Source organism: Bombina bombina, chromosome 1 (assembly GCF_027579735.1).
Source record: "Bombina bombina isolate aBomBom1 chromosome 1, aBomBom1.pri, whole genome shotgun sequence".
Taxonomy (NCBI): domain Eukaryota; kingdom Metazoa; phylum Chordata; class Amphibia; order Anura; family Bombinatoridae; genus Bombina; species Bombina bombina.
In genome coordinates, this window is record NC_069499.1 from 839,335,569 (window position 1) to 839,361,366 (window position 25,798).

At 39.6% G+C, this 25,798-nt stretch overlaps 1 protein-coding gene across 1 annotated transcript in view; it reads right to left on the reverse strand.

Moving 5' to 3' along the window:
• Positions 1-341: 341 nt before the first annotated feature.
• The window catches only part of LOC128646043 (MARVEL domain-containing protein 3), a 188,285-nt gene continuing 162,828 nt past the window's right edge, over positions 342-25,798 (reverse strand). Inside the window, exon 4 of the mRNA XM_053699459.1 lies at positions 342-1,115. Within this exon, the coding sequence (XP_053555434.1) occupies positions 505-1,115 (611 nt within the window). The 3' untranslated portion in view covers positions 342-504. The remainder of the gene's footprint in view (positions 1,116-25,798) is intronic.

Sequence of the window (25,798 nt, forward strand, 5' to 3'; positions counted from 1 at the left end):
TACCATTGAGGTTTTGCTGCTTCTTAAGCAGTTTTTAGTAGGAAAGTCCTTCAGGTGGCTGTTTCTGGGCAGACTTCACAGTCTGGGTAGTCCCAGGAGACATGGATCGTGGTCTCTCACTACCTTTATGAAAGAAAATATAATTTATGCTTACCAAATAAATTAATTTATTTCATAGTGGGGAGAGTCCACAAGCCCCCACCCAAGTATTTCTATTGTGATTGTTCCTTTTTATTGCTGTTATTTTCTTTTCCTACCTTCTTTTCTCGCTACACATAAATTATATTTATTTATACAATAAATTATATTTTTCTTCACTTTTGGTAAGAAAACAATCAATATCATAAGTTATATCTTTATTAAAAATTGTCAGTTTCATTTACTAAAAAGCAGTATATAACAAAAAGATCAACAATGAATATTACAAGGGTCTAGATACACATTAATGAGAAGTATATAAATGAACATGTTACATATTCTGGAATAAGTATCTCTTTGTACCAGCTAAAATTCAAGAATGCAAGTTGGCTTCTTTTTCATACGGCAAACTTTTCGAAAACCTTTGATGGCGAGGATGGTACTTATACAAAATGCTATAATTGCCATGCAAGCAAAAAGTGCAGCTGCAATATCTGCTCCATGCAGAGCACAACTGAAGCCCTTGTAACCTTTGCTAGTATACAGCGTCTCTCTGTCTTTACATATTTGAGAATTGTATGCTTCCTGTAAATAGCGAAAGTAGAAATATAGAGCAGGGATGTATCCAACAGCAATAACAATATCTAGTATGCTTTCCACCAGGAGCCAAACTGGAAATCGCCATGGAATTCGAAGCACCCCAAGGAGAACCAGTAGGCAGCAGAAAGCCATGATAGCTCCCCCAAAAGCCATAGAGGCTGTGACGGTGGGCAACTTTAGCTGGTAGAACTGGACATCCAGCTTCTGGGCCTTATCCCCATCGGCCCCATCAAAGCCACTATATGCCCCCCCAAACTGATAGTAGTAAATTCCTCCCAGGTTAGAAATCCCTGTGAATCCTCCTGTAGAGTTGTACGATACGGAGCAGCAAATCAGGATCAGCATATTCAACAGAATTTCCACCAACTGGCAGCAAGCTGCAAATATGGAAAATAAATTATGTAGTATAAGGGCAGAGAACATGCACAATTTTATAAGGAAAAAATCAGAAAGCATCAGATTTTTGAATGTACCATGAAATTATTTTCTCTATGTCCAGAGAACATACAGCAGATGATTAATATGCACTGGAGAAGAGTGTTCAACTGAATACTGTTCCTGCTCCCAGTCACAACTCTCTCCAGTTTTAAATTTAGATAAGTGAAGGAAAAAAGTGGAAAAGCAGAAAAGGAAGAGACAGGCTGAGCAGTAGCACCAAGCCAGAAAGTAATGGTCTTCATCAGATGTCCCACCGAACATTAAGAAAGGGATTTAACAGTGACAATACATGAAGCAGATAATATACGATAACCAAAATATATTATAAGCATAGTGGTGCAAACATAAGGGAGGGTGTATCTTGGGACCATAAATGCCCATGAAATGGAAGAAAAAGGAATAGCCTGCTAACAAAAAGTAACAGATTGCTAAACCCTTCTTCCAAAAGCAATAATATCAAAGCATTAAAACTGTATAAAAGGTAAGTGGCCTCTTCACACAACTGCTTGAGCGAGGCCTCATGACAAGCTGCCCATAAGACCCCATGAAAGAGTGAATGTGCAGTAATAGTGGTAAAGGGTTTTCCCATTAATTATGATGCCATGAAAATAGATGGTTGACCAAATCTAGAGGGAAAGGGATAATTTACAGGTCCAGAGAGCTATGGACTTCAGGTATTGATATAGAGTTTGATTATATCTAGGGCGTGTAAAAGAGCTTCCTGGTTATTAGAGGGATGGCAAAACAAACTCCTAGTTCAGGGTAGTGAATACCACCTTCTGAAATAAATATTCTAAGTAGAACCATATTATTGAAATCAGGTAAGTAGATTGTAGTTTCTGTGGTGCATAGGCTCAAAAGGGGAATGGAGCACGTAATGAGGGGGATGTTGCTCTAGGTTGATGAGGAGAAACTTGGCTATGAGAGCTAAAAGTGTTAATTTGGTGGTGAAGCAAAGGACCCTGAGACAAGAGGTCCAGATTTATAATCTTGCATTGAATTCTTGGAAACTGTTTAATGGGTGAGAAAACGATTGGCCACAAATCTGCAGGGGGTGGCATTGCACAAGCAGTTCACCAGAACTGCTTGTGCAATAAATGCCGACAGCGTTTAAGCAACTTTCTAATTTACTCCTATTATCAATTTTTCTTCATTCTCTTGCTATCTTTATTTAAAAAGCAGGAATGTGATGCATAGGAGCCGGCCCATTTTTGGTTGAAAACCTGGGTTATACTTGCTTATTGGTGGATAAATGTAAGCCTCCAATAAGCAAGCGCTATCCACGGCGCAGAACCTAAAATGGGCTGGCTGCTAAGATTTACTAGTTTGTTTTTGGTAGGTTTATAAACTATGCGCTGTATAGGGTAAAACTCGAGTCTAAATAGAAGTAATCTCTAAACTTCAAAGGATGTGGGTATTTGTGGCAAAGGTTTGACTCGTGAGCGCTTCTAGCTTGATACCCAATAAGGAAGGATTTATAATAACGATAACATGCAACAAAAAATTGTTAGATATTTAAAAATGATTTATTGTTTGTAAAAAACTGAGAAATATAAAATGCTGCTGTTTGACAGTTTAAAATAAAGGACAAATATTTAAGAAAAAAAATTTAAGGTTTCTGAAGTATTCAAAGTTTCTAAAATATAGCAGTCCTGAAAAACATTGGTTGGCTAACCATTAAAATCGATCTACGTTGTATACAGGGAAAAAGTGCAAGGTTTTTACATAATGAGCAAATTAAAAGTTTTTACATCAAGAGTTTATACATAGATTTATAGGCAAACTCGAAGGTTAGTGTTAGCTAATACCAGAATATTTCAAAATCGTTGTACTTGTGTGAGTAATATTAAACCGTAACAATGGAACAGTTAGCCAATAGATACTTAGTTGCAATATGATACAGGTATCGTTATCGCTATAAAGGAGCAGTGTTCCTTAAAAAGAGATTTCAGAGGCGCCTTTCAAAGTACCTATGAAAAAAGTGGTCTGGTCTTTTTAGTAATATCGGTCAACATATAACAGTTTGATATGACCTTAATTAGTATGTCGGTCTACCGGTAGACTTGCTGTTAGTATTCCTTACATGTATGTTCAAAAAAGGTGTATAGATTGTGGACCTTCTTTACACAATATTCTCTTGCTGGTGGTGTATGTTTACCTTTTAAATCCAGGTTTCACTGTCGGGTGTATATGGTCCCTTTGATGATTCTTTCTTTGATGCACTCGGTGGTTTGGGGTAGTAATTCCTTCCCAAATTTTTCTTCTTGGTGTTCGTTTCAGCCCAAATCACGCGCCTATTTCCCAGGCTTCCCGTGATCGGCTCCGTCCGTTGTAAATGTGGTTCACCGCTGTTGGCTGTATCTTCAAGCCGTATACTTGCGGAGTATTGCTGGTGTCAGGTCACATTTAAAAAGCCACTTGCGGTGTGAATCCTTGCAGGGGCTTTTGGCTGTCTTTTTGAGTTTTGCGGTAAGAATTAAAGATGGTCCAATCCCTCTGGACTTGAAGTCAGGTGTATAAAAAGTATAAGGTGTAGTAAAGCAACGCGTTTTGGCTAGAAAGTGTAGCCTTTTTCAAGCATATCCTACACCTTTTGAAGCGGAGTTCTTTTAAATCCTATAATGCTGTTTGATTGGCTGTTCCGATCAGCCAATAGAATGCGAGCTCAATCTGATTGGCTGATCGGATCAGCCAATCGGATTTAATTTGATTCTGATTGGCTGATAGAATCCTATCAGCCAATCGGAATTCGAGGGACGCCATCTTGGATGACGTCCCTTAAAGGAACCTTCATTCGTCGGGAAGTCGTCGGTGAAGATGGATGGATCCGCGCTGGAGGTCTTCAAGAGGGAGCCGATCGTCATCAGATGGAAGAACATAGAAGATGCGGCTTGGATGAAGATGTTTGCCGGTCCGGATCAACTCTTCTGCCCGCTTAGATCAAGACTTCAGCCGGAGGATGGATGTCTTCAGCCCCCCACTTGGGCTTGGATCAAGACATCGGAGCCTGGACGGATCGCTGATACCCGGTGTGGTGAAGATAAGGTAGGAAGATCTTCAGGGGCTTAGTGTTAGGTTTATTTAAGGGGGGTTTGGGTTAGATTAGGGGTATGTGGGTGGTGGGTTGTAATGTTGGGGGGGGGTATTGTATGTTTTTTTTCCAGGCAAAAGAGCTGAATTCTTTGGGGCATGCCCCGCAAATGGCCCTTTTAAGGGCTGGTAAGGTAAAAGAGCTTTTCTATTTTAATTTTAGAATAGGGTAGGGCATTTTTTTTATTTTGGGGGGCTTTGTTATTTTATTAGGGGGCTTAGAGTAGGTGTAATTAGTTTAAAATTGTTGTAATATTTTTCTAATGTTTGTAAATATTTTTTTATTTTTTGTAACTTAGTTAGTTTATTTAATTGTATTTATTTGTAGGTATTGTATTTAATTAATTTATTGATAGTGTAGTGTTAGGTTTAATTGTAACTTAGGTTAGGATTTATTTTACAGGTAATTTTGTAATTATTTTAACTAGGTAACTATTAAATAGTTATTAACTATTTAATAGCTATTGTACCTGGTTAAAATAATTACAAAGTTGCCTGTAAAATAAATATTAATCCTAAAATAGCTACAATATAATTATAATTTATATTGTAGCTATATTAGGGTTTATTTTACAGGTAAGTATTTAGCTTTAAATAGGAATAATTTATTTAATAAGAGTTAATTTATTTAATAAGAGTTAATTTATTTCGTTAGATTTAAATTATATTTAACTTAGGGGGGTGTTAGGGTTAGACTTAGCTTTAGGGGTTAATACATTTATTATAGTAGCGGTGTGGTCCGGTCGGCAGATTAGGGGTTAATAAATATAATATAGGGGTCGGCGGTGTTAGGGGCAGCAGATTAGGGGTACATAGGTATAATGTAGGTTGCGGCGGTGTACGGAGCGGCAGATTAGGGGTTAAAAAAAATATGCAGGTGTCAGCGATAGCGGGGGCGGCAGATTAGGGGTTAATAAATATTATGTAGGTGTCGGCGGTATTAGGGGCAGCAGATTAGGGGTACATAGGGATAACGTAGGTGGCGGCGGTGTGCCGTCGGCAGATTAGGGGTTAAAAAATTTTAATAGAGTGGCGGCGATGTGGGGGGGCATCGGTTTAGGGGTACATAGGTAGTTTATGGGTGTTAGTGTACTTTAGAGCACAGTAGTTAAGAGCTTTATGAACCGGCGTTAGCCCAGAAAGCTCTTAACTCCTGGGTTTTTTCTGCGGCTGGAGTTTTGTCGTTAGATTTCTAACGCTCACTTCAGCCACGACTCTAAATACCGGCGTTAGGAAGATCCCATTGAAAAGATAGGATACGCAATTGACGTAAGGGGATCTGCGGTATGGAAAAGTCGCGGCTGCAAAGTGAGCATTAGACCCTTTCCTGACTGACTCTAAATACCAGCGGTAGCCTAAAACCAGCGTTAGGAGCCTCTAACGCTGGTTTTGACGGCTAACGCCAAACTCTAAATCTAGCCGTTAGTTTTTTCAAAAAAGAAATTGGAATTCCAGATCACATCATGCTTCAATGCAGTAAGGTCTTAGTGGAAGAGAAAGAAACTATATATACACAAAACATTTCTTAAAGGGTAATACGTTGGTAGTTTTTATTTATTTGCTGGATGAGGTTTCAGGAATTCAGAAAGCAATTTAGGCTGAAGTCTATGTTCAAACCTTTAGGTCTTAAGGTTTGCATCTCAAATATCCATTTGGCTTCTTTTTTGAGAAGGTTGTTTGCCTGATTACCACCTCTTATATCAGGAATAATTTTTTGTATCGCTGTGTAGTTGAAGTATTTCAGGTTGCTATTGTTGCAGGTTCTGAAGTGTTTTGGCACCGGGAGGTCTTTGTTTCTTTCTGTGCCAGAATTTTCAATGGATAGTATGTGCTCCCTAATTTGTTCTTTGATCATCCTTTCAGTTTCTCCTATGTATTGTTTCTCACATTTTTTGCAAGTTATCAAATATATAATGTTAGTGTCTGTACATCTTATTGTTTCTTTAAGGATAAAAGCCTTGTAGTTTTTCCCTAAATACTCCCCTTGTTAAGTTGGTGTTATTTTGTTTTAGGGTGGGTGCTAGTGTGCTCTTTAAGTTTTTAGCTTTTTTGTATATGAACTTGGGATTTGTAGGGAGGATATGGCCTAAGTGTGGGTCAGATTTCAGTATCTTCCAGTGTGATTTAATGATCTTCTCTATTTTTCTTCTGTCTTCGCTGTATTCTGTTATAAATGGGATAAAGAGACTTTATGTGTTATTATTTATGTTGGCTGTATTCTTAGGTTTGTATTTCAGTATGTCTTTCCTGTTTATTTCTTGGACCGTAGCTCTTTCTAGTTCTATTTTTTCTTCCGGGTATCCTCTTTCTATAAATTTGTCTAAGTTTTTTGGATCGAGTTTCGTAATCACTTTCTTTTTTGCCATTTCTTTTCATTCTTAGAAATTGGCCTTTTGGAATATTTTGTTTCCATCTTTGGAGGTGGCCACTGGTCTCATGTATAAAATTGTTCGCGACTACTTCTTTGAAGTAGGTTTTGGTTAGTAGTTCATTGTTTTCTACTGTAATCTCTAGGTCAAGGGTAGATGACTTTTTCTGTGCTAATGTCAGCTGTAAAGTAAAGATTTAGCTGGTTGTCATTCATGAGTTCCAAACATTTATTCAGATCTTCTGGCGACCCATTCCAAATAAAAAACAGATTGTCTATTAACCTTTTATACATGATGAAGTTGTTTTTGTAGGGACTTTGAGACATGAATTGTGTTTCCCATAGGCCCATGAACAGATTAGCGTAGCTAGGGGCAAATTTTGTGCCCATAGCTGTACCGCAAATCTGTTCATAGTAAGAGCCTTTGTAAAAGAAAAAAGTTATGGGTGAGGATGAATTCTATACTATCCAGTAAAAATTCACGTTGTTCTTTTTTTCCTGTTAGGATCTTTCTCTAAGAAATTATTTACTGCTTCTATACCATCTTTATGTCTAATGGAGGTATACAATGCCTGGCAATCGCAAGTTACCAGTATGTAGTCTTTTTTCCATTCTAGATCCTCTATTAGTATCAGTATATTTGTTGAATCTCTTAGATAGGAGTCTAGGGTGGTAACATAATTTTGGAGGTATATGTCAATATATGCTGATAGATTAGATGTTAGGGAGTCTATACCAGAAATGATGGGTCTACCTGGTGGATTCGTGAGAGATTTATGTATTTTTGTTAAGGCATATAAAACTGGGGTGATGGGATAGTCTGGAAACAGGTAGTTGTACTCTTTTTCATTCAAAATGCCTATAGTTTTTGCTTTTTCCAAGAGGTATTTAAGAAAAACTTTATATACTACTGTTGGGTTGCAGCGTCATTTTTTGTACGTGTTTTCGTCTTGTATTAGTTTCTGTATCATTTCTTTATACGTGTCTTTATCTAGGATGACTATCCCCCCTCCATTGTCTGCGGGCTTTATAATTATATCATTATTTTGCTGCAGTTCTTCGATTAGATTTTTTTTGTTTCAGTGTGATATTGTGTTTGATTTTGTTTTGTTGAGTAATATTGTTTATGTCATCCAGAACTAATTTTTTGAAGGTTTCTATGTAAGTGCCCTTCTCATGTTTTAGATAAAAACATAATTTATGCTTACCTGATAAATTTATTTCTCTTGTAGTGTAGTCAGTCCACGGGTCATCCATTACTTATAGAATATATCTCTTCCTAACAGGAAGCTGCAAGAGGATCACCCAGCAGAGCTGCTATATAGCTCCTCCCCTCACATGTCATATTCAGTCATTCGACCAAAGCAGACGAGAAAGGAGAAACCATAGGGTGCAGTGGTGACTGGAGTTTAATTAAAATTTAGGTCTGCCTTAAAGACAGGGCGGGCCGTGGACTGACTACACTACAAGAGAAATAAATTTATCAGGTAAGCATAAATTATGTTTTCTCTTGTTAAGTGTAGTCAGTCCACGGGTCATCCATTACTTATGGAATACCAATACCAAAGCTAAAGTACACGGATGAAGGGAGGGACAAGGCAGGAACATTAAACAGAAGGAACCACTGCCTGAAGTACCTTTCTCCCAAAAATAGCCTCCAAAGAAGCAAAAGTGTCAAATTTTTAAAATTTTGAAAAGGTGTGAAGTGAAGACCAAGTCGCAGCCTTGCAAATCTGTTCAACAGAGGCCTCATTTTTAAAGGCCCAGGTGGAAGCCACAGCTCTAGTAGAATGAGCTGTAATCCTTTCAGGAGGCTGCTGTCCAGCAGTCTCATAGGCTAAACGTATTATGCTACGAAGCCAAAAAGAGAGAGAGGCAGCCGAAGCCCTTTGACCTCTTCTCTGTCCAGAGTAAACGACAAACAGGGAAGAAGTTTGACGAAAATCTTTAGTTGCCTGCAAATAGAACTTCAGGGCACGGACTACGTCCAAATTATGCAAAAGTCGTTCCTTCTTTGAAGAAGGGTTAGGACACAGTGATGGAACAACAATCTCTTGATTGATATTCCTGTTAGTAACTACCTTAGGTAAGAACCCAGGTTTAGTACGCAGAACTACCTTGTCTGAATGAAAAATCAGATAAGGAGAATCACAATGTAAGGCAGATAACTCAGAGACTCTTCGAGCCGAGGAAATAGCCATCAAAAACAAAACCTTCCAGTATAACAGCTTGATATCAATGGAATGAAGGGGTTCAAATGGAACGCCTTGAAGAACATTAAGAACTAAGTTTAAGCTCCACGGCGGAGCAACAGTCTTAAACACAGGCTTAATCCTAGTTAAACCCTCTTGTAGAAAGGACAATATCCTAGGAATCCTAACCTTACTCCATGAGTAACTCTTGGATTCGCACCAATATAAATATTTACGCCATATCTTATGGTAAATTTTTCTGGTAACAGGCTTCCTAGCCTGTATTAAGGTATCAATAACCGACTCCGAGAAGCCACGCTTTGATAGAATCAAGCGTTCAATCTCCATGCAGTCAGCCTCAGAGAAATTAGATTTGGATGTTTGAAAGGACCCTGAATTAGAAGGTCCTGTCTTAGAGGCAGAGACCACGGTGGACAGGACGACATGTCCACTAGGTCTGCATACCAGGTCCTGAAGCTCTCTCCTGTTTGATCTTGGCAATCAAACAAGGAAGCATCGGGAATGGTGGAAACACATAAGCCATGTTGAAGACCCAAGGAGCTGTCAGAGCATCTATCAGCACCGCTCCCGGGTCCCTGGACCTGGATCCGTAACAAGGAAGCTTGGCGTTCTGGCGAGACGCCATGAGATCCAGATCTGGTTTGCCCCAACGATGAATCAGTTGAGCAAAGACCTCCGGATGAAGTTCCCACTCCCCCGGATGAAAAGTCTGGCGACTTAGAAAATCCGCCTCCCAGTTCTCTACGCCTGGGATGTAAATCGCTGACAGGTGGCAAGAGTGAGACTCTGCCCAGCGAATTATCTTTGAGACTTCCAACATCGCTAGGGAACTTCTGGTTCCCCCTTGATGGTTGATGTAAGCCACAGTCGTGATGTTTTCCGACTGAAATCTGATGAACCTCAGAGTTGCTAACTGAGGCCAAGCTAGGAGAGTATTGAATATTGCTCTTAATTTCCAGAATATTTATTGGGAGGAGTTTCTCCTCCTGAGTCCATAATCCCTGAGCTTTCAGGGAGTTCCAGACTGCGCCCCAGCCTAGAAGGCTGGCGTCTGCTGTTACAATCGTCCAATCTGGCCTGCGAAAGGTCATCCCCTTGGACAGATGTGGCCGAGAGAGCCACCATAGAAGAGAATCTCTGGTCTCTTGATCCAGACTTAGTAGGGGGGACAAATCTGAGTAATCCCCGTTCCACTGACTTAGCATGCACAATTGCAGCGGTCTGAGATGCAGGCGCGCAAATGGTACTATGTCCATTGCCGCTACCATTAAGCCGATTACTTCCATGCACTGAGCTACTGACGGGTGTGGAATGGAATGAAGGACACGGCAAGCATTTAGAAGTTTTGATAACCTGGCCTCTGTCAGGTAAATTTTCATCTCTACAGAATCTATAAGAGTCCCTAGAAAGGGAACTCTTGTAAGTGGTAATAGAGAACTCTTTTCCACGTTCACCTTCCACCCATGCGACCTCAGAAATGCCAGAACTATCTCTGTATGAGACTTGGCAGTTTGAAAACTTGACGCTTGTATCAGAATGTCGTCTAGGTACGGCGTCACCGCTATGCCTCGCGGTCTTAGTACCGCCAGAAGGGAGCCCAGAATTTTTGTAAAGATTCTTGGAGCCGTAGCTAATCCGAAGGGAAGAGCTACAAACTGGTAATGCCTGTCTAGGAAAGCAGATCTTAGGTACCGATAATGATCCTTGTGAATCGGTATGTGAAGGTAGGCATCCTTTAAGTCCACTGTGGTCATGTACTGACCCTCTTGGATCATGGGAAGGATGGTTCGAATAGTTTCCATTTTGAACGATGGAACTCTTAGAAATTTGTTTAGGATTTTTTAAGTCCAAGATTGGTCTGAAGGTTCCCTCTTTCTTGGGAACCACAAATAGATTTGAATAGAATCCCTGCCCGTGTTCCGTCCGCGGAACTGGGTGGATCACCCCCATTAGTAAAAGGTCTTGTACACAGCGTAGAAATGCCTCTTTCTTTATTTGGTTTGCTGATAACCTTGAAAGATGAAATCTCCCTCGTGGAGGAGAAGTTTTGAAGTCCAGGAGATATCCCTGAGATATGATCTCCAACGCCCAGGGATCCTGGACATCTCTTGCCCAAGCCTGGGCGAAGAGAGAAAGTCTGCCCCCCACTAGATCCGTTTCCGGATAGGGGGCCCTCTCTTCATGCCGTCTTGGGGGCAGCAGCAGGTTTCTTGGCCTGCTTGCCCTTGTTCCAGGACTGGTTAACTTTCCAGCCCTGCCTGTAACGAGCAACAGCTCCTTCCTGTTTTGGAGCAGAGGAAGTTGATGCTGCTCCAGCCTTGAAGTTACGAAAGGCACGAAAATTAGACTGTTTGGCCTTTGATTTGGCCCTGTCCTGAGGTAGAGCATGGCCCTTACCTCCCGTAATGTCAGCTATAATTTCTTTCAAGCCGGGCCCGAATAAGGTCTGCCCTTTGAAAGGAATATTAAGCAATTTAGATTTAGAAGTCACGTCAGTTGACCAGGATTTAAGCCATAGCGCTCTGCGCGCTTGGATGGCGAATCCGGAGTTCTTAGCCGTAAGTTTGGTTAAATGTACGACGGCATCAGAAACAAGTGCGTTAGCTAGCTTAAGTGCTTTAAGCTTGTTCATAATTTCATCCAATGGAGCTGTGCGAATGGCCTCTTCCAGAGACTCAAACCAGAATGCCGCCGCAGCAGTGACAGGCGCAATGCATGCAAGGGGCTGTAAGATAAAACCTTGTTGAACAAACATTTTCTTAAGGTAACCCTCTAATTTCTTATCCATTGGATCTGAAAAGGCACAACTATCCTCCACCGGGATAGTGGTACGCTTAGCTAAAGTAGAAACTGCTCCCTCCACCTTAGGGACTGTCTGCCATAAGTCTCGTGTGGTGGCGTCTATAGGAAACATTTTCCTAAATATGGGAGTAGGGGAAAAGGGCACACCAGGTCTATCCCAGTCCTTGCTAATAATCTCTGTAAGCCTTTTAGGTATAGGAAACACGTCAGTACACACCGGTACCGCATAGTATCTATCCAACCTACATAATTTTTCTGGAATTGCAACCGTGTTACAATCATTCAGAGCCGCTAATACCTCCCCTAGCAATATGCGGAGGTTCTCAAGCTTAAATTTAAAATTAGAAATCTCTGAATCCAGTCTCCCTGGATCAGATCCGTCACCCACAGAATGAAGCTCTCCGTCTTCACGTTCTGCAAACTGTGACGCAGTATCTGACATGGCTCTTAACTCATCCGCGCGCTCTGTCCTTAACCCAGAGCTATCGCGCTTGCCTCTTAATTCTGGCAATTTAGATAATACTTCTGTCATAACAGTAGCCATGTCTTGCAAAGTGATTTGTAAGGGCCTCCCTGATGTACTTGGCGCCACAAAATCACGCACCTCCTGAGCGGGAGGCGAAGGTACTGACACGTGAGGAGAGTTAGTCGGCATAACTTCCCCCTCGTTGTCTGGTGATAATTTCTTTACATGTAAAGATTGACTTTTATTTAAAGAAGCATCAATGCAATTAGTACATAAATTTCTATTGGGCTCCACATTGGCCTTTAAACATAGTGAACAAAGAGATTCATCTGTGTCAGACATGTTTAAACAGACTAGCAATGAGACTAGCAAGCTTGGAAATACTTTTCTAAATAAATTTACAAGCAATATAAAAAAACGCTACTGTGCCTTTAAGAAGCACAAAAAGCTGTCACAGTTGAAATAACAATGAACCAAAATAGTTATAGCAACCAATTTTTCACAGTAAATGTATTAAGTTAGCAAAGGATTGCACCCACCAGCAAATGGATGATTAACCCCTTAATACCCCAAAACGGATTAACAATTTAATAAATAACGTTTTTCTCACAGTCAAAACACACTGTCACAGGTCTGCTGTGACTGATTACCTCCCTCAAAATGAATTTTGAAGACCCCTGAGCTCTCTAGAGACAATCTGGATCATGGAGGATGAAGTAGACAGATTGTGACTGAATTTTTACTGTGCAAAAAAGCGCTAAAATAGGCCCCTCCCACTCATATTACAACAGTGGGGAAGCTCAGAAAACTGTTTCTATGCAGAAAACAAAGATGGCCATGTGGTAAAAATCATGCCCCAATAAGTTTTATCACCAAGTACCTCACAAAAAACGATTAACATGCCAGTAAACGTTTTAAACATACATTTGAAAAGTTATGAATTGTTATTAATAAGCCTGCTACCAGTCGCTTTTACTGCAGTTAAGGCTCATACATTATTTCAGTATTAACAGTATTTTCAGAGTCAATTCCATTCCTTAGAAAAATACATTCAGTGTACACACACTCATCAGCCTAATACCAGTCGCTATCACTGCATTTAAGGCTGAACTTACTTTACATTGGTATCAGCAGTATTTCCTCAGTCAATTCCATTACTCAGAAAAATAATTTACTGCACATACCTCGTTTGCAGGGGGGCCCTGCATGCTATTCCCCTTCTCTGAAGTTACCTCACTCCTCAGATGAGAACAGCCAGTGGATCTTAGTTACGTCTGCTAAGATCATAGAAAACGCAGGCAGATTCTTCTTCTAATGCTGCCTGAGAATAAACAGCACACTCCGGTGCCATTTAAAATAACAAACTTTTGATTGTAGAAATAAACTAAGTTAAAAAACACCACAGACCTCTCACAGCGACCTATCTAGTTAGGCTGCAAGAGAATGACTGAATATGACATGTGAGGGGAGGAGCTATATAGCAGCTCTGCTGGGTGATCCACTTGCAGCTTCCTGTTAGGAAGAGATATATTCCATAAGTAATGGATAACCCGTGGACTGACTACACTTAACAAGAGAAAAACATAATTTATGCTTACCTGATAAATTCCTTTCTCCTGTAGTGTAGTCAGTCCACGGGTCATCCATTACTTATGGAATATATCTCTTCCTAACAGGAAACTGCAAGAGAATTACCCAGCAGAGCTGCTATATAGCTCCTCCCCTCACCTATCAAACTCAGTCATTCGACCAAAGCAGACGAGAAAGGAGGAACTATAGGGTACAGTGGTGACTGGAGTTTAATTAAAATTTAGACCTGCCGTAAAAACAGGGCGGGCCGTGGACTGACTACACTACAGGAGAAAGGAATTTATCAGGTAAGCATAAATTATGTTTTCTCCTGTTAAGTTTAGTCAGTCCACGGGCCATCCATTACTTATGGAATACCAATACCAAAGCTAAAGTACACTGATGAAGGGAGGGACAAGGCAGGAACATTAAACAGAAGGAACCACTGCCTGAAGTACCTTTCTCCCAAAAATAGCCTCCGACGAAGCAAAAGTGTCAAATTTGTAAAATTTTGAAAAAGTGTGAAGCGAAGACCAAGTCGCAGCCTTGCAAATCTGTTCAACAGAGGCCTCATTTTTAAAGGCCCAGGTGGAAGCCACAGCTCTAGTAGAATGAGCTGTAATCCTTTCAGGAGGCTGCTGTCCAGCAGTCTCATAGGCTAAGCGTATTATGCTACGAAGCCAAAAAGAGAGAGAGGTAGCCGAAGCCTTTTGACCTCTTCTCTGTCCAGAGAAAACGACAAACAGGGAAGAAGTTTGACGAAAATCCTTAGTTGCCTGCAAATAGAATTTCAGGGCACGGACTACGTCCAGATTATGCAAAAGTCGTTCCTTCTTTGAATAAGGGTTAGGACACAGAGATGGAACAACAATCTCTTGATTGATATTCCTGTTAGTAACTACCTTAGGTAAGAACCCAGGTTTAGTACGCAGGACTACCTTGTCTGAATGAAAAATCAGATAAGGAGAATCACAATGTAAGGCAGATAACTCAGAGACTCTTCGAGCCGAGGAAATAGCCATCAAAATCAGAACTTTCCAGGATAACAGCTTGATATCAATGGAATGAAGGGGTTCAAATGGAACGCCTTGAAGAACATTAAGAACTAAGTTTAAGCTCCACGGCGGAGCAACAGACTTAAACACAGGCTTAATCCTAGTTAAAGCCTGACAGAAAGCCTGAACGTCTGGAACTTCAGCCAGACGTTTGTGTAGAAGAATAGACAGAGCAGAAATCTGTCCCTTTAACGAACTAGTAGATAAGCCCTTTTCTAAACCCTCTTGTAGAAAGGACAATATCCTAGGAATCCTAACCTTACTCCATGAGTAACTCTTGGATTCGCACCAATGTAAATATTTACGCCATATCTTATGGTAAATTTTTCTGGTAACAGGCTTCCTAGCCTGTATTAAGGTATCAATAACCGACTCCGAGAAGCCACGCTTTGATAGAATCAAGCGTTCAATCTCCATGCAGTCAGCCTCAGAGAAATTAGATTTGGATGTTTGAAAGGACCCTGAATTAGAAGGTCCTGTCTCAGAGGCAGAGACCACGGTGGAGAGGACGACATGTCCACTAGGTCTGCATACCAGGTCCTGCGTGGCCACGCAGGCGCTATCAGAATCACCGAAGCTCTCTCCTGTTTGATCTTGGCAATCAAACGAGGAAGCATCGGGAATGGTGGAAACACATAAGCCATGTTGAAGACCCAAGGGGCTGTCAGAGCATCTATCAGCACCGCTCCCGGGTCCCTGGACCTGGATCCGTAACAAGGAAGCTTGGCGTTCTGACGAGACGCCATGAGATCCAGATCTGGTTTGCCCCAACGACGAATCAGTTGAGCAAAGACCTCCGGATGAAGCTCCCACTCCCCCGGATGAAAAGTCTGGCGACTTAGAAAATCCGCCTCCCAGTTCTCCACGCCTGGGATGTAGATCGCTGACAGGTGGCAAGAGTGATACTCTGCGCAGCGAATTATCTTTGAGACTTACAACATCGCTAGGGAACTTCTGGTTCCCCCTTGATGGTTGATGTAAGCCACAGTCGTGATGTTGTCCGACTGAAATCTGATGAACCTCAGAGTTGCTAACTGAGGCCAAGCTAGGAGAGCATTGAATATTGCTCTTAATTCCAGAATATTTATTGGGAGGAGTTTCTCCTCCTGAGTCCATAATCCCTGAGCTTTCAGGGAATTCCAGACTGCTCCCCAGCCTAGAAGGCTGGCGTCTGTTGTTACAATCGTCCAATCTGGCCTTCGAAAGGTCATCCCCTTGGACAGATGTGGCCGAGAAAGCCACCATAGAAGAGAATCTCTGGTCTCTTGATCCAGATTTAGTAGGGGGGACAAATCTGAGTAATCCCCGTTCCACTGACTTAGCATGCACAATTGCAGCGGTCTGAGATGCAGGCGCGCAAATGGTACTATGTCCATTGCCGCTACCATTAAGCCGATTACTTCCATGCACTGAGCTACTGACGGGTGTGGAATGGAGTGAAGGACACGGCAAGCATTTAGAAGTTTTAATAACCTGGCCTCTGTCAGGTAAATTTTCATCTCTACAGAATCTATAAGAGTCCCTAGAAAGGGAACTCTTGTAAGTGGTAATAGAGAACTCTTTTCCACGTTCACCTTCCACCCATGCGACCTAAGAAATGCCAGAACTATCTCTGTATGAGACTTGGCAGTTTGAAAACTTGACGCTTGTATCAGAATGTCGTCTAGGTACGGAGTCACCGCTATGCCTCGCGGTCTTAGTACCGCCAGAAGTGATCCTAGAATTTTTGTAAAGATTCTTGGAGCCGTAGCTAATCCGAAGGGAAGAGCTACAAACTGGTAATGCCTGTCTAGGAAGGCAAATCTCAGATACCGGTAATGGTCCTTGTGAATCGGTATGTGAAGGTAGGCATCCTTTAGCTCCACTGTGGTCATGTACTGACCCTCTTGGATCATGGGAAGGATGGTTCGAATAGTTTCCATTTTGAATGATGGAACTCTTAGAAATTTGTTTAGGATCTTTAAGTCCAAGATTGGCCTGAAGGTTCCCTCTTTCTTGGGAACCACAAATAGGTTTGAATAGAATCCCTGCCCGTGTTCCGTCCGCGGAACTGGGTGGATCACCCCCATTAGTAAGAGGTCTTGTACACAGCGTAGAAACGCCTCTTTCTTTATTTGGTTTGCTGATAACCTTGAAAGATGAAATCTCCCCCGTGGAGGAGAAGTTTTGAAGTCCAGGAGATATCCCTGAGATATGATCTCCAACGCCCAGGGATCCTGGACATCTCTTGCCCAAGCCTGGGCGAAGAGAGAAAGTCTGCCCCCCACTAGATCCGTTTCCGGATAGGGGGCCCTCTCTTCATGCTGTTTTGGGGGCAGCAGCAGGTTTCTTGGCCTGCTTGCCCCTGTTCCAGGACTGGTTAACTTTCCAGCCCTGTCTGTAACGAGCAACAGCTCCTTCCTGTTTTGGAGCGGAGGAAGTTGATGCTGCTCCTGCCTTGAAGTTACGAAAGGCACGAAAATTAGACTGTTTGGCCTTTGATTTGGCCCTGTCCTGAGGTAGAGCATGGCCCTTACCTCCCGTAATGTCAGCAATAATTTCTTTCAAGCCGGGCCCGAATAAGGTCTGCCCTTTGAAAGGAATATTAAGCAATTTAGATTTAGAAGTCACATCAGCTGACCAGGATTTAAGCCATAGCGCTCTGCGCGCTTGGATGGCGAATCCGGAGTTCTTAGCCGTAAGTTTGGTTAAATGCACAACGGCATCAGAAACAAATGCGTTAGCTAGCTTAAGTGTCTTAAGCTTGTTGATTTCATCCAATGGAGCTGAGCGAATGGCATCTTCCAGAGACTCAAACCAGAATGCTGCCGCAGCAGTGACAGGCGCAATGCATGCGAGGGGCTGTAAAATAAAACCTTGTTGAACAAACATTTTCTTAAGGTAACCCTCTAATTTTTTATCCATTGGATCTGAAAAGGCACAACTATCCTCCACCGGGATAGTGGTACGCTTAGCTAAAGTAGAAACTGCTCCCTCCACCTTAGGGACCGTCTGCCATAAGTCTCGTGTGGTGGCGTCAATAGGAAACATTTTCCTAAATATGGGAGGAGGGGTAAAAGGCACACCCGGTCTATCCCACTCCTTGCTAATAATCTCTGTAAGCCTTTTTGGTATAGGAAATACGTCAGTACACACCGGTACCGCATAGTATCTATCCAACCTACATAATTTCTCTGGAATTGCAACCGTGTTACAATCATTCAGAGCCGCTAATACCTCCCCTAGCAATGTGCGGAGGTTCTCTAGCTTAAATTTAAAATTGGAAATCTCTGAATCCAGTCTCCCTGGATCAGATCCGTCACCCACAGAATGAAGCTCTCCGTCCTCACGTTCTGCAAACTGTGACGCAGTATCTGACATGGCTCTCATCTCATCCGCGCGCTCTATCCTTAACCCAGAGCTATCGCGCTTGCCTCTTAATTCTGGCAACTTAGATAATACTTCTGTCATAACAGTAGCCATGTCTTGCAAAGTGATTTGTAAGGGCCTCCCTGATGTACTTGGCGCCACAAAATCACGCACCTCCTGAGCGGGAGGCAAAGGTACTGACACGTGAGGAGAGTTAGTCGGCATAACTTCCCCCTCGTCTGGTGATAATTTCTTTACATGTAAAGATTGACTTTTATTTAAAGTAGCATCAATGCAATTAGTACACAAATTTCTATTGGGCTCCACATTGGCCTTTAAACATAGTGAACAAAGAGATTCATCTGTGTCAGACATGTTTAAACAAACTAGCAATGAGACTAGCAAACTTGGAAATACTTTTCAAAATTAATTTACAAGCAATATAAAAAACGTTACTGTGCCTTTAAGAAGCACAGAAAAACTGACACAGTTGAAATAACAATGACCAAAATAGTTATAGCAACCAAATTTTCACAGTAAATGTATTAAGTTAGCAAAGGATTGCACCCACCAGCAAATGGATGATTAACCCCTTAGTACCCAAAAACAGATAACAATTATATAATTAACGTTTTTCTCACAGTCAAATACACTGTCACAGGACTGCTGTGCCTGATTACCTCCCTCAAAATAGATTTTGAAGACCCCTGAGCTCTCTAGAGACGATCTGGATCATGGAGGATGAAGTAGACAGATTGTGACTGAATTTTTACTGCGCAAAAAAGCGCTAAAATAGGCCCCTCCCACTCATATTACAACAGTGGGGAAGCTCAGAAACTGTTTCTATGCAGAAAACAAAAATGGCCATGTGGTAAAAATCATGCCCTAATAAGTTTTATCACCAAGTACCTCACAAAAACGATTAACAAGCCAGTAAACGTTTTAAACATACATTTGAAAGTTATGTATTATTATTAATAAGCCTGCTACCAGTCGTTTTTACTGCAGTTAAGGCTCATACATTATTTCAGTATTAACAGTATTTTCAGAGTCAATTCCATTCCTTAGAAAAATACATTCAGTGTACACACACACATCAGCCTGATACCAGTCGCTATCACTGCATTTAAGGCTGAACTTACTTTACAATGGTATCAGCAGTATTTTCTCAGTCAATTCCATTCCTCAGAAAATAAATTACTGCACATACCTCATTTGTTGCAGGAGAGCCCTGCATGCTATTCCCCTTCTCTGAAGTTACCTCACTCCTCAGATGAGAAACAGCCAGTGGATCTTAGTTACGTCTGCTAAGACCATAGAAAAAAACCCAGGCAGATTCTTCTTCTAATGCTGCCTGAGAATAAACAGCACACTCCGGTGCCATTTAAAAATAACAAACTTTTGATTGTAGAAATAAACTAAGTTAAAAAACACCACAGATCTCTCACAGCTTCCTTTTTAGTTAGGCTGCAAGAGAATGACTGAGTATGATAGGTGAGGGGAGGAGCTATATAGCAGCTCTGCTGGGTAATTCTCTTGCAGTTTCCTGTTAGGAAGAGATATATTCCATAAGTAATGGATGACCCGTGGACTGACTACACTTAACAGGAGAAATTAGATCTTTCTTTGAGACCTGAGTGTATGTAGTCATTAGTTTGTGTGTTTGAACTTTGGGTGTTACTGGCTGTATTGTTAGGGTACCTTTCTAGTGGTGTTTTTTTAAAGAATTTTTTCAAGGTTAATTTTCGTATGAATTTACTTGCATCTATGTAGGTTTCAAATTTGTTCAATTTCCTTGTTGGTGCACAAGAAAGGCCTTTATTTAATATCTCTAATTGTGTCTCGTTTAGGGTTGTTTTACTCAAATTATATATGCCATTAGACTTTATCTCATTCTTTTTGCCTTCTGGTTCTGTGGTCCGTGGTCCTCTCTTCTCTTTGATCCCCTCCCTCTATTTCCTCTCCTTCTTAGTGGTTTCTTTTTCTACGTGTATTTGGATGTTGATGGCCTATCTCTAAAAAAAAAAATCTGTGTTGTTAATTGAATATTCTTCCTCTGTTTCTATACGGTGTTGTTCTAGAGGTGTATATCTGTTATGAGTTTGTACTGGCCAATTATCTTTCGTATTAATACTGTTTCTGTTATCCCATCTTTGACTATGGGTTCTGGGTGTGTTATGATATGTTCTGGGTGTGTTGTAATTGTTTTGATAATGTTTGTGTCGGTTTTGGTATTGGTATCTGTTATATGGAGGATTGTTTAGGTGATTCGTCCCTGTTCCTTTATAGTTATTTCCTGTATCTCTAAAGGTCCTTGGGTAGTGATTATGATAATTATTGTAATTGGGTTTATGATTCACTTATTGCCAAGATGGTCTGAAATTTGTTTCTCTTTCACGCCTGTGTTCGTAATTTTCATTATGTGTTGTGTCCCGATTTATTAAAGATTTATTTCTGTATTCTTGGTTTGTATTTTGTATTTGAGCATATTTATCTCTTTCTCTCTTGTCATTGTAATCATTCTTTCTAAAAGCATTAGGTTTGTTAGCTAGTTGTGTTTTGGACTGTGTCTGCTCATTTCCATTGTTATTTCTTTGTTGTGTCTCTTGTGGGTTTTATTGTTGTGTATGTCATGATAGGAATTAGTCTCTTGCTTTTCATTGTTTCTGGGAGTGTCTCTTCTCCATCTATGGCTAATGTATTTCTCTGTATCTGGGTTATTTTGGTGTGCTTCATAGTCTTCTCTGTCTCTTTGGAATTTACTAAGTTTGATTTTTATGAGTTCATCTTTTGTATCTTTCAATAGTTTTTTTAGGGAATCTTCCCTTCTTTTGTATTCTTCTAGTTCCTTAAATGATAATAATTTTGCCTCTATATCATTTATTTCATTACCCAATTTTATTAGGATTTCTTCCCTATGTTCTTTTATTAAATTCATTAATTTGGAGGAGGCCTCTTCTAATGTTTCTGCCCATTTCTTTTTGAACTCATCTGAGTAAGTTTTAAATGTGCATTCTTTTTTTATTCGTAGTCCTCTAGGGACTCTTTTCGTGCTCAGATATTCATTAATAAAAATACATTCCGTTTTGTGTCTTATTTCTAGTAGCAGTTTTTTCTCTAAGAGGTTCATTAGTTCTTTAATTTTTTCTATGTCATTACTATTTGTGGTTTTTGGTGCTTTGTAATTGTTTCTGTCGAAAATGTTGTGAATATTATCATAAATAGTGGATTTTAATTCAAAAATATCTTTTTTTCTGATTTTTTTGTGCCCTTTGTGTTGGCTGTATGGATCTCTGGTGTGTTTGTTGTTAGTGTGGTAGAGCTAGTCCCTTCCATTCCTACTGCACTGTTTATAAACCTACCAAAAACAAACTGATCCCACTAATCTCTTTATAAACTATACGCTGTATAGGGTAAATCTCTAAACTTCAAAGGATATGAGTATTTGTGGCAAAGGTTTGACTCGTGAGCGCTTCTAGCTTGATACCCAATAAGGAAGGATTTATAATAATGATAACATGCAACAAAAAATTGTTAGAAATTTAAAAATGATTTATTGTATGTAAAAATCTGAGACATATAAAATGCTGCTGTTTGACAGTTTAAAATAAAGGACAAATATTTAAGTAAAAAATTTAAGGTTTCTGAAGTATTCAAAGTTTCTAAAATATAGCAGTCCTGAAAAACATTGGTTGGCCAACCATTAAAATCGATCTACGTTGTATACAGGGAAAAAGTGCAAGGTTTTTACATAATGAGCAAATTAAAAGTTTTTACATCAAGAGTTTATACATAGAATTTATAGGCAAACTAGAAGGTTAGTGTTCGCTAATACCAGAATGTTTCAAAATCGTTGTAATTGTGTGAGTAATATTAAACCGTAACAATGGAACAGTTAGCCAATAGATACTTAGTTGCAATATGATACAGGTATCGTTATCGCTATAAAGGAGCAGTGTTCCTTAAAAAGAGATTTCAGAGGCGCCTTTCAAAGTTCCTATGAAAAAAGTGGTCTGGTCTTTTTAGTAATATCGGTCAACATATAACAGTTTGATATGACCTTAATTAGTATGTCGGTCTACCGGTAGACTTGCTGTTAGTATTCCTTACATGTATGTTCAAAAAAGGTGTATAGATTGTGGACCTTCTTTACACAATATTCTCTTGCTGGTGGTGTATGTTTACCTTTTAAATCCAGGTTTCACTGTCGGGTGTATATCGTCCCTTTGATGATTCTTTCTTTGATGCACTCGGTGGTTTGGGGTAGTAATTCCTTCCCAAAATTTTCTTCTTGGTGTTCGTTTCAGCCCAAATCACGCGCCTATTTCCCAGGCTTCCTGTGATCGGCTCCGTCCGTTGTAAATGTGGTTCACCGCTGTTGGCTGTATCTTCAAGCCGTATACTTGCGGTGTATTGCTGGTGTCCGGTCACATTTAAAAAGCCACTTGCGGTGTGAATCCTTGCAGGGGCTTTTGGCTGTCTTTTTGAGTTTTGCGGTAAGAAAAAGTTAAAGATGGTCCAATCCCTCTGGACTTGAAGTCAAGTGTATACAAAGTATAAGGTGTAGTAAAGCAACGCGTTTCTGCTAGAAAGTGTAGCCTTTTTCAAGCATATCCTACACCTTTTGAAGCGGAGTCCTTTTAAATCCTATACTGCTGTTTGATTGGTTGTTTTTCTTTCACATTCTATTGGTTGGCATCAGTTTTCTTTTCAGCTGTTTTTTTGTAATGCCTTTGATTTACTATAGTAGTGTTTTTTTAACACCCTTCGCGTGGTAGTGATATATGCTTTAAGTATGTTATATTATTATACATGTTCATTTTTATACAAAATAGTATTGGTTTAAAGAGATAAGGGAAATTGTAACTGTTCTATTATAATCCATATAGTGGAGTGCATACAGGTTAATTTCACATTTGCATTTGTATCAAAATAATTGCTTTTTGTTACTAAGAGTGGTATTTTATAGTTTTCATTAAGCCAATAACGGTTAACATACGGTAAAGTAACATATAGAGGTTTTTGTTGAGCGGCAAAGATCGAATGAATAGTATGGACGATCCGTTATCCCTAATTTAGCAACGCTCTATACAGTTGGTGTGTGTCCTAGATCAGTCTTTGTTTAATCTGGTTACAAAATAACATTTGTTGAAAGATTATGTTAGTAAATTGAAAAAATCATATAAACGAAAAGGGATGCATGACCCGTTACTCTTATCCCAAGTACAGAAACATTTATCGTGGCTAGTATATATCCAGGATCAATCATAACATTTGTTGAAAAAGATCATATGAGTTAGTGACAGGGAATCGTATGTAAGAATATATTACATTATTCGTAGTACAGCAGCATTTTGTATAGCTAGTACATGTCAAAGAACAGTTTTTCTGTTTTATGACTCAAAAAAAGGTATGCTGGGAGCTCTCATATCATAATGTGAATATTACTGTATATCAAATGTGTCATTTATCAGACCTTATTGTGTAGCACTAATACTAAACATTTGTTGAAAGACAAGGTTATATGGGAGTGGATCTAATCAGTAGCTCTAAGAGAATTAGATACTAGAAATATATAAATGGGTATACTTTGCAGTGAACCACATTTACAACGGATGGAGCCGATCACAGGAAGCCTGGGAAATAGGCGCGTGATTTTGGCTGAAACGAACACCAAGAAGAAAAATTTGGGAATGAATTACTACCCCAAACCACCCAGTGCATCAAAGAAAGAATCATCAAAGGGACGATATACACCTGACAGTGAAACCTGGATTTAAAAGGTAAACATACACCACCAGCAAGAGAATATTGTGTAAAGAAGGTCCACAATCTATACACCTTTTTTGAACATACACGTAAGGAATACTAACAGCAAGTCTACCGGTAGACCGACATACTAATTAAGGTCATATCAAACTGTTATATGTTGACCGATATTACTAAAAAGACCAGACCACTTTTTTCATAGGAACTTTGAAAGGCGCCTCTGAAATCTCTTTTTAAGGAACACTGCTCCTTTATAGCGATAACGATACCTGTATCATATTGCAACTAAGTATCTATTGGCTAACTGTTCCATTGTTACGGTTTAATATTACTCACACAAGTTCAACGATTTTGAAACATTCTGGTATTAGCGAACACTAACCTTCGAGTTTGCCTATAAATTCTATGTATAAACTCTTGATGTAAAAACTTTTAATTTGCTCATTATGTAAAAACCTTGCACTTTTTCCCTGTATACAACGTAGATCGATTTTAATGGTTGGCCAACCAATGTTTTTCAGGACTGCTATATTTTAGAAACTTTGAATACTTCAGAAACCTTAAATTTTTTACTTAAATATTTGTCCTTTATTTTAAACTGTCAAACAGCAGCATTTTATATGTCAGTTTTTTTACATACAATAAATCATTTTTAAAATTTCTAACAATTTTTTGTTGCATGTTATTATTATAAATCCTTCCTTATTGGGTATCAAGCTAGAAGCGCTCACGAGTCAAACCTTTGCCACAAATGCTAAGATTTACTATCCTGCTTTTAAAATAAAGATAGCAAGAGAACGAAGAAAAGTTGATAATAGGAGTAAAATTTAGGGATGCACCGAAATTTCGGCCGCAGAAAGTTTCGGTCGAAAATAGCATTTTTGGTTATTTCGGTTTTCGTTTGTTTGCCTTTTATTTTCGGTAAAATTATTGTGTAGCATATTTCAAATTTGATGCCAGCCTAGAGCTGCTGTTTGAATTCATTACTTGACTTACTGTTTTGCATATAATAGTTTTCTAGGACTATACTTTTTTTTTTTTTTTTTTTTAAACAATTATCAAAATAAACAGTTAAATCTGATTCTGTTACACAGAACTAAATAAAGAATAATACTAGCGATGCACCAAAATTTGGACCGCCGAAAATGTGCAATTCCAATGTCGGCACAAAGAGAACCAAAATGGCTAAAAATGTACAGCCCTCCCCTGTTCTATTGAGTTACATGTCTATCCTTAGCATACGGTGAACAGCACAGCACTGGCATGGTACACAGAGCACACACATAAGTACCATGACATAATGATATTTGAAACCAGCAGTGCCTTTTTTTTTTTTTTTTTTTTTTTTAAGAAGGAAACCAAAGTTCTGAATACAGTATTCAAAGGGGGATAAGTAACATGTTTATAAACATATAATATAAAATACACATGATTCATATAAAACACTCACGATTCACATCATATATATATTGCAAATATAAACATATGTGTGCAAGATGACTAATTTTTTATATTACATTTTTTTTTACACATATATATATTCTTTTGTATGGAACTGATTTTTTTTGCACTTGCACTTTACTACACTTGCATTGTATTTATTTTTGCGGTATAGAAATTTTTTGCACAAGTCACTTGAATTTTTTGCTATCTATTAGTTTTACCACTATAGTGCTATCTGTGTATAGGATTGTTTAGATTTTCAAATATAATTTCGTTGTCTCTGTTTTCCTACTTTGTACAATGACAATAAAACGAATCTAATCTAATCTGATATTATCAGACACAGCCCTAAGCACACACAGAGAATATGTATAAGCCTTATATAAAGAACTTATACATCAGCCTCTTATTCATAGACATTCTATTCGCTTGAGGCAAATATGCATGCACACTATATATGCATAAGCCCCAAGCTCGCACACAGTTGGTACAAATTAGC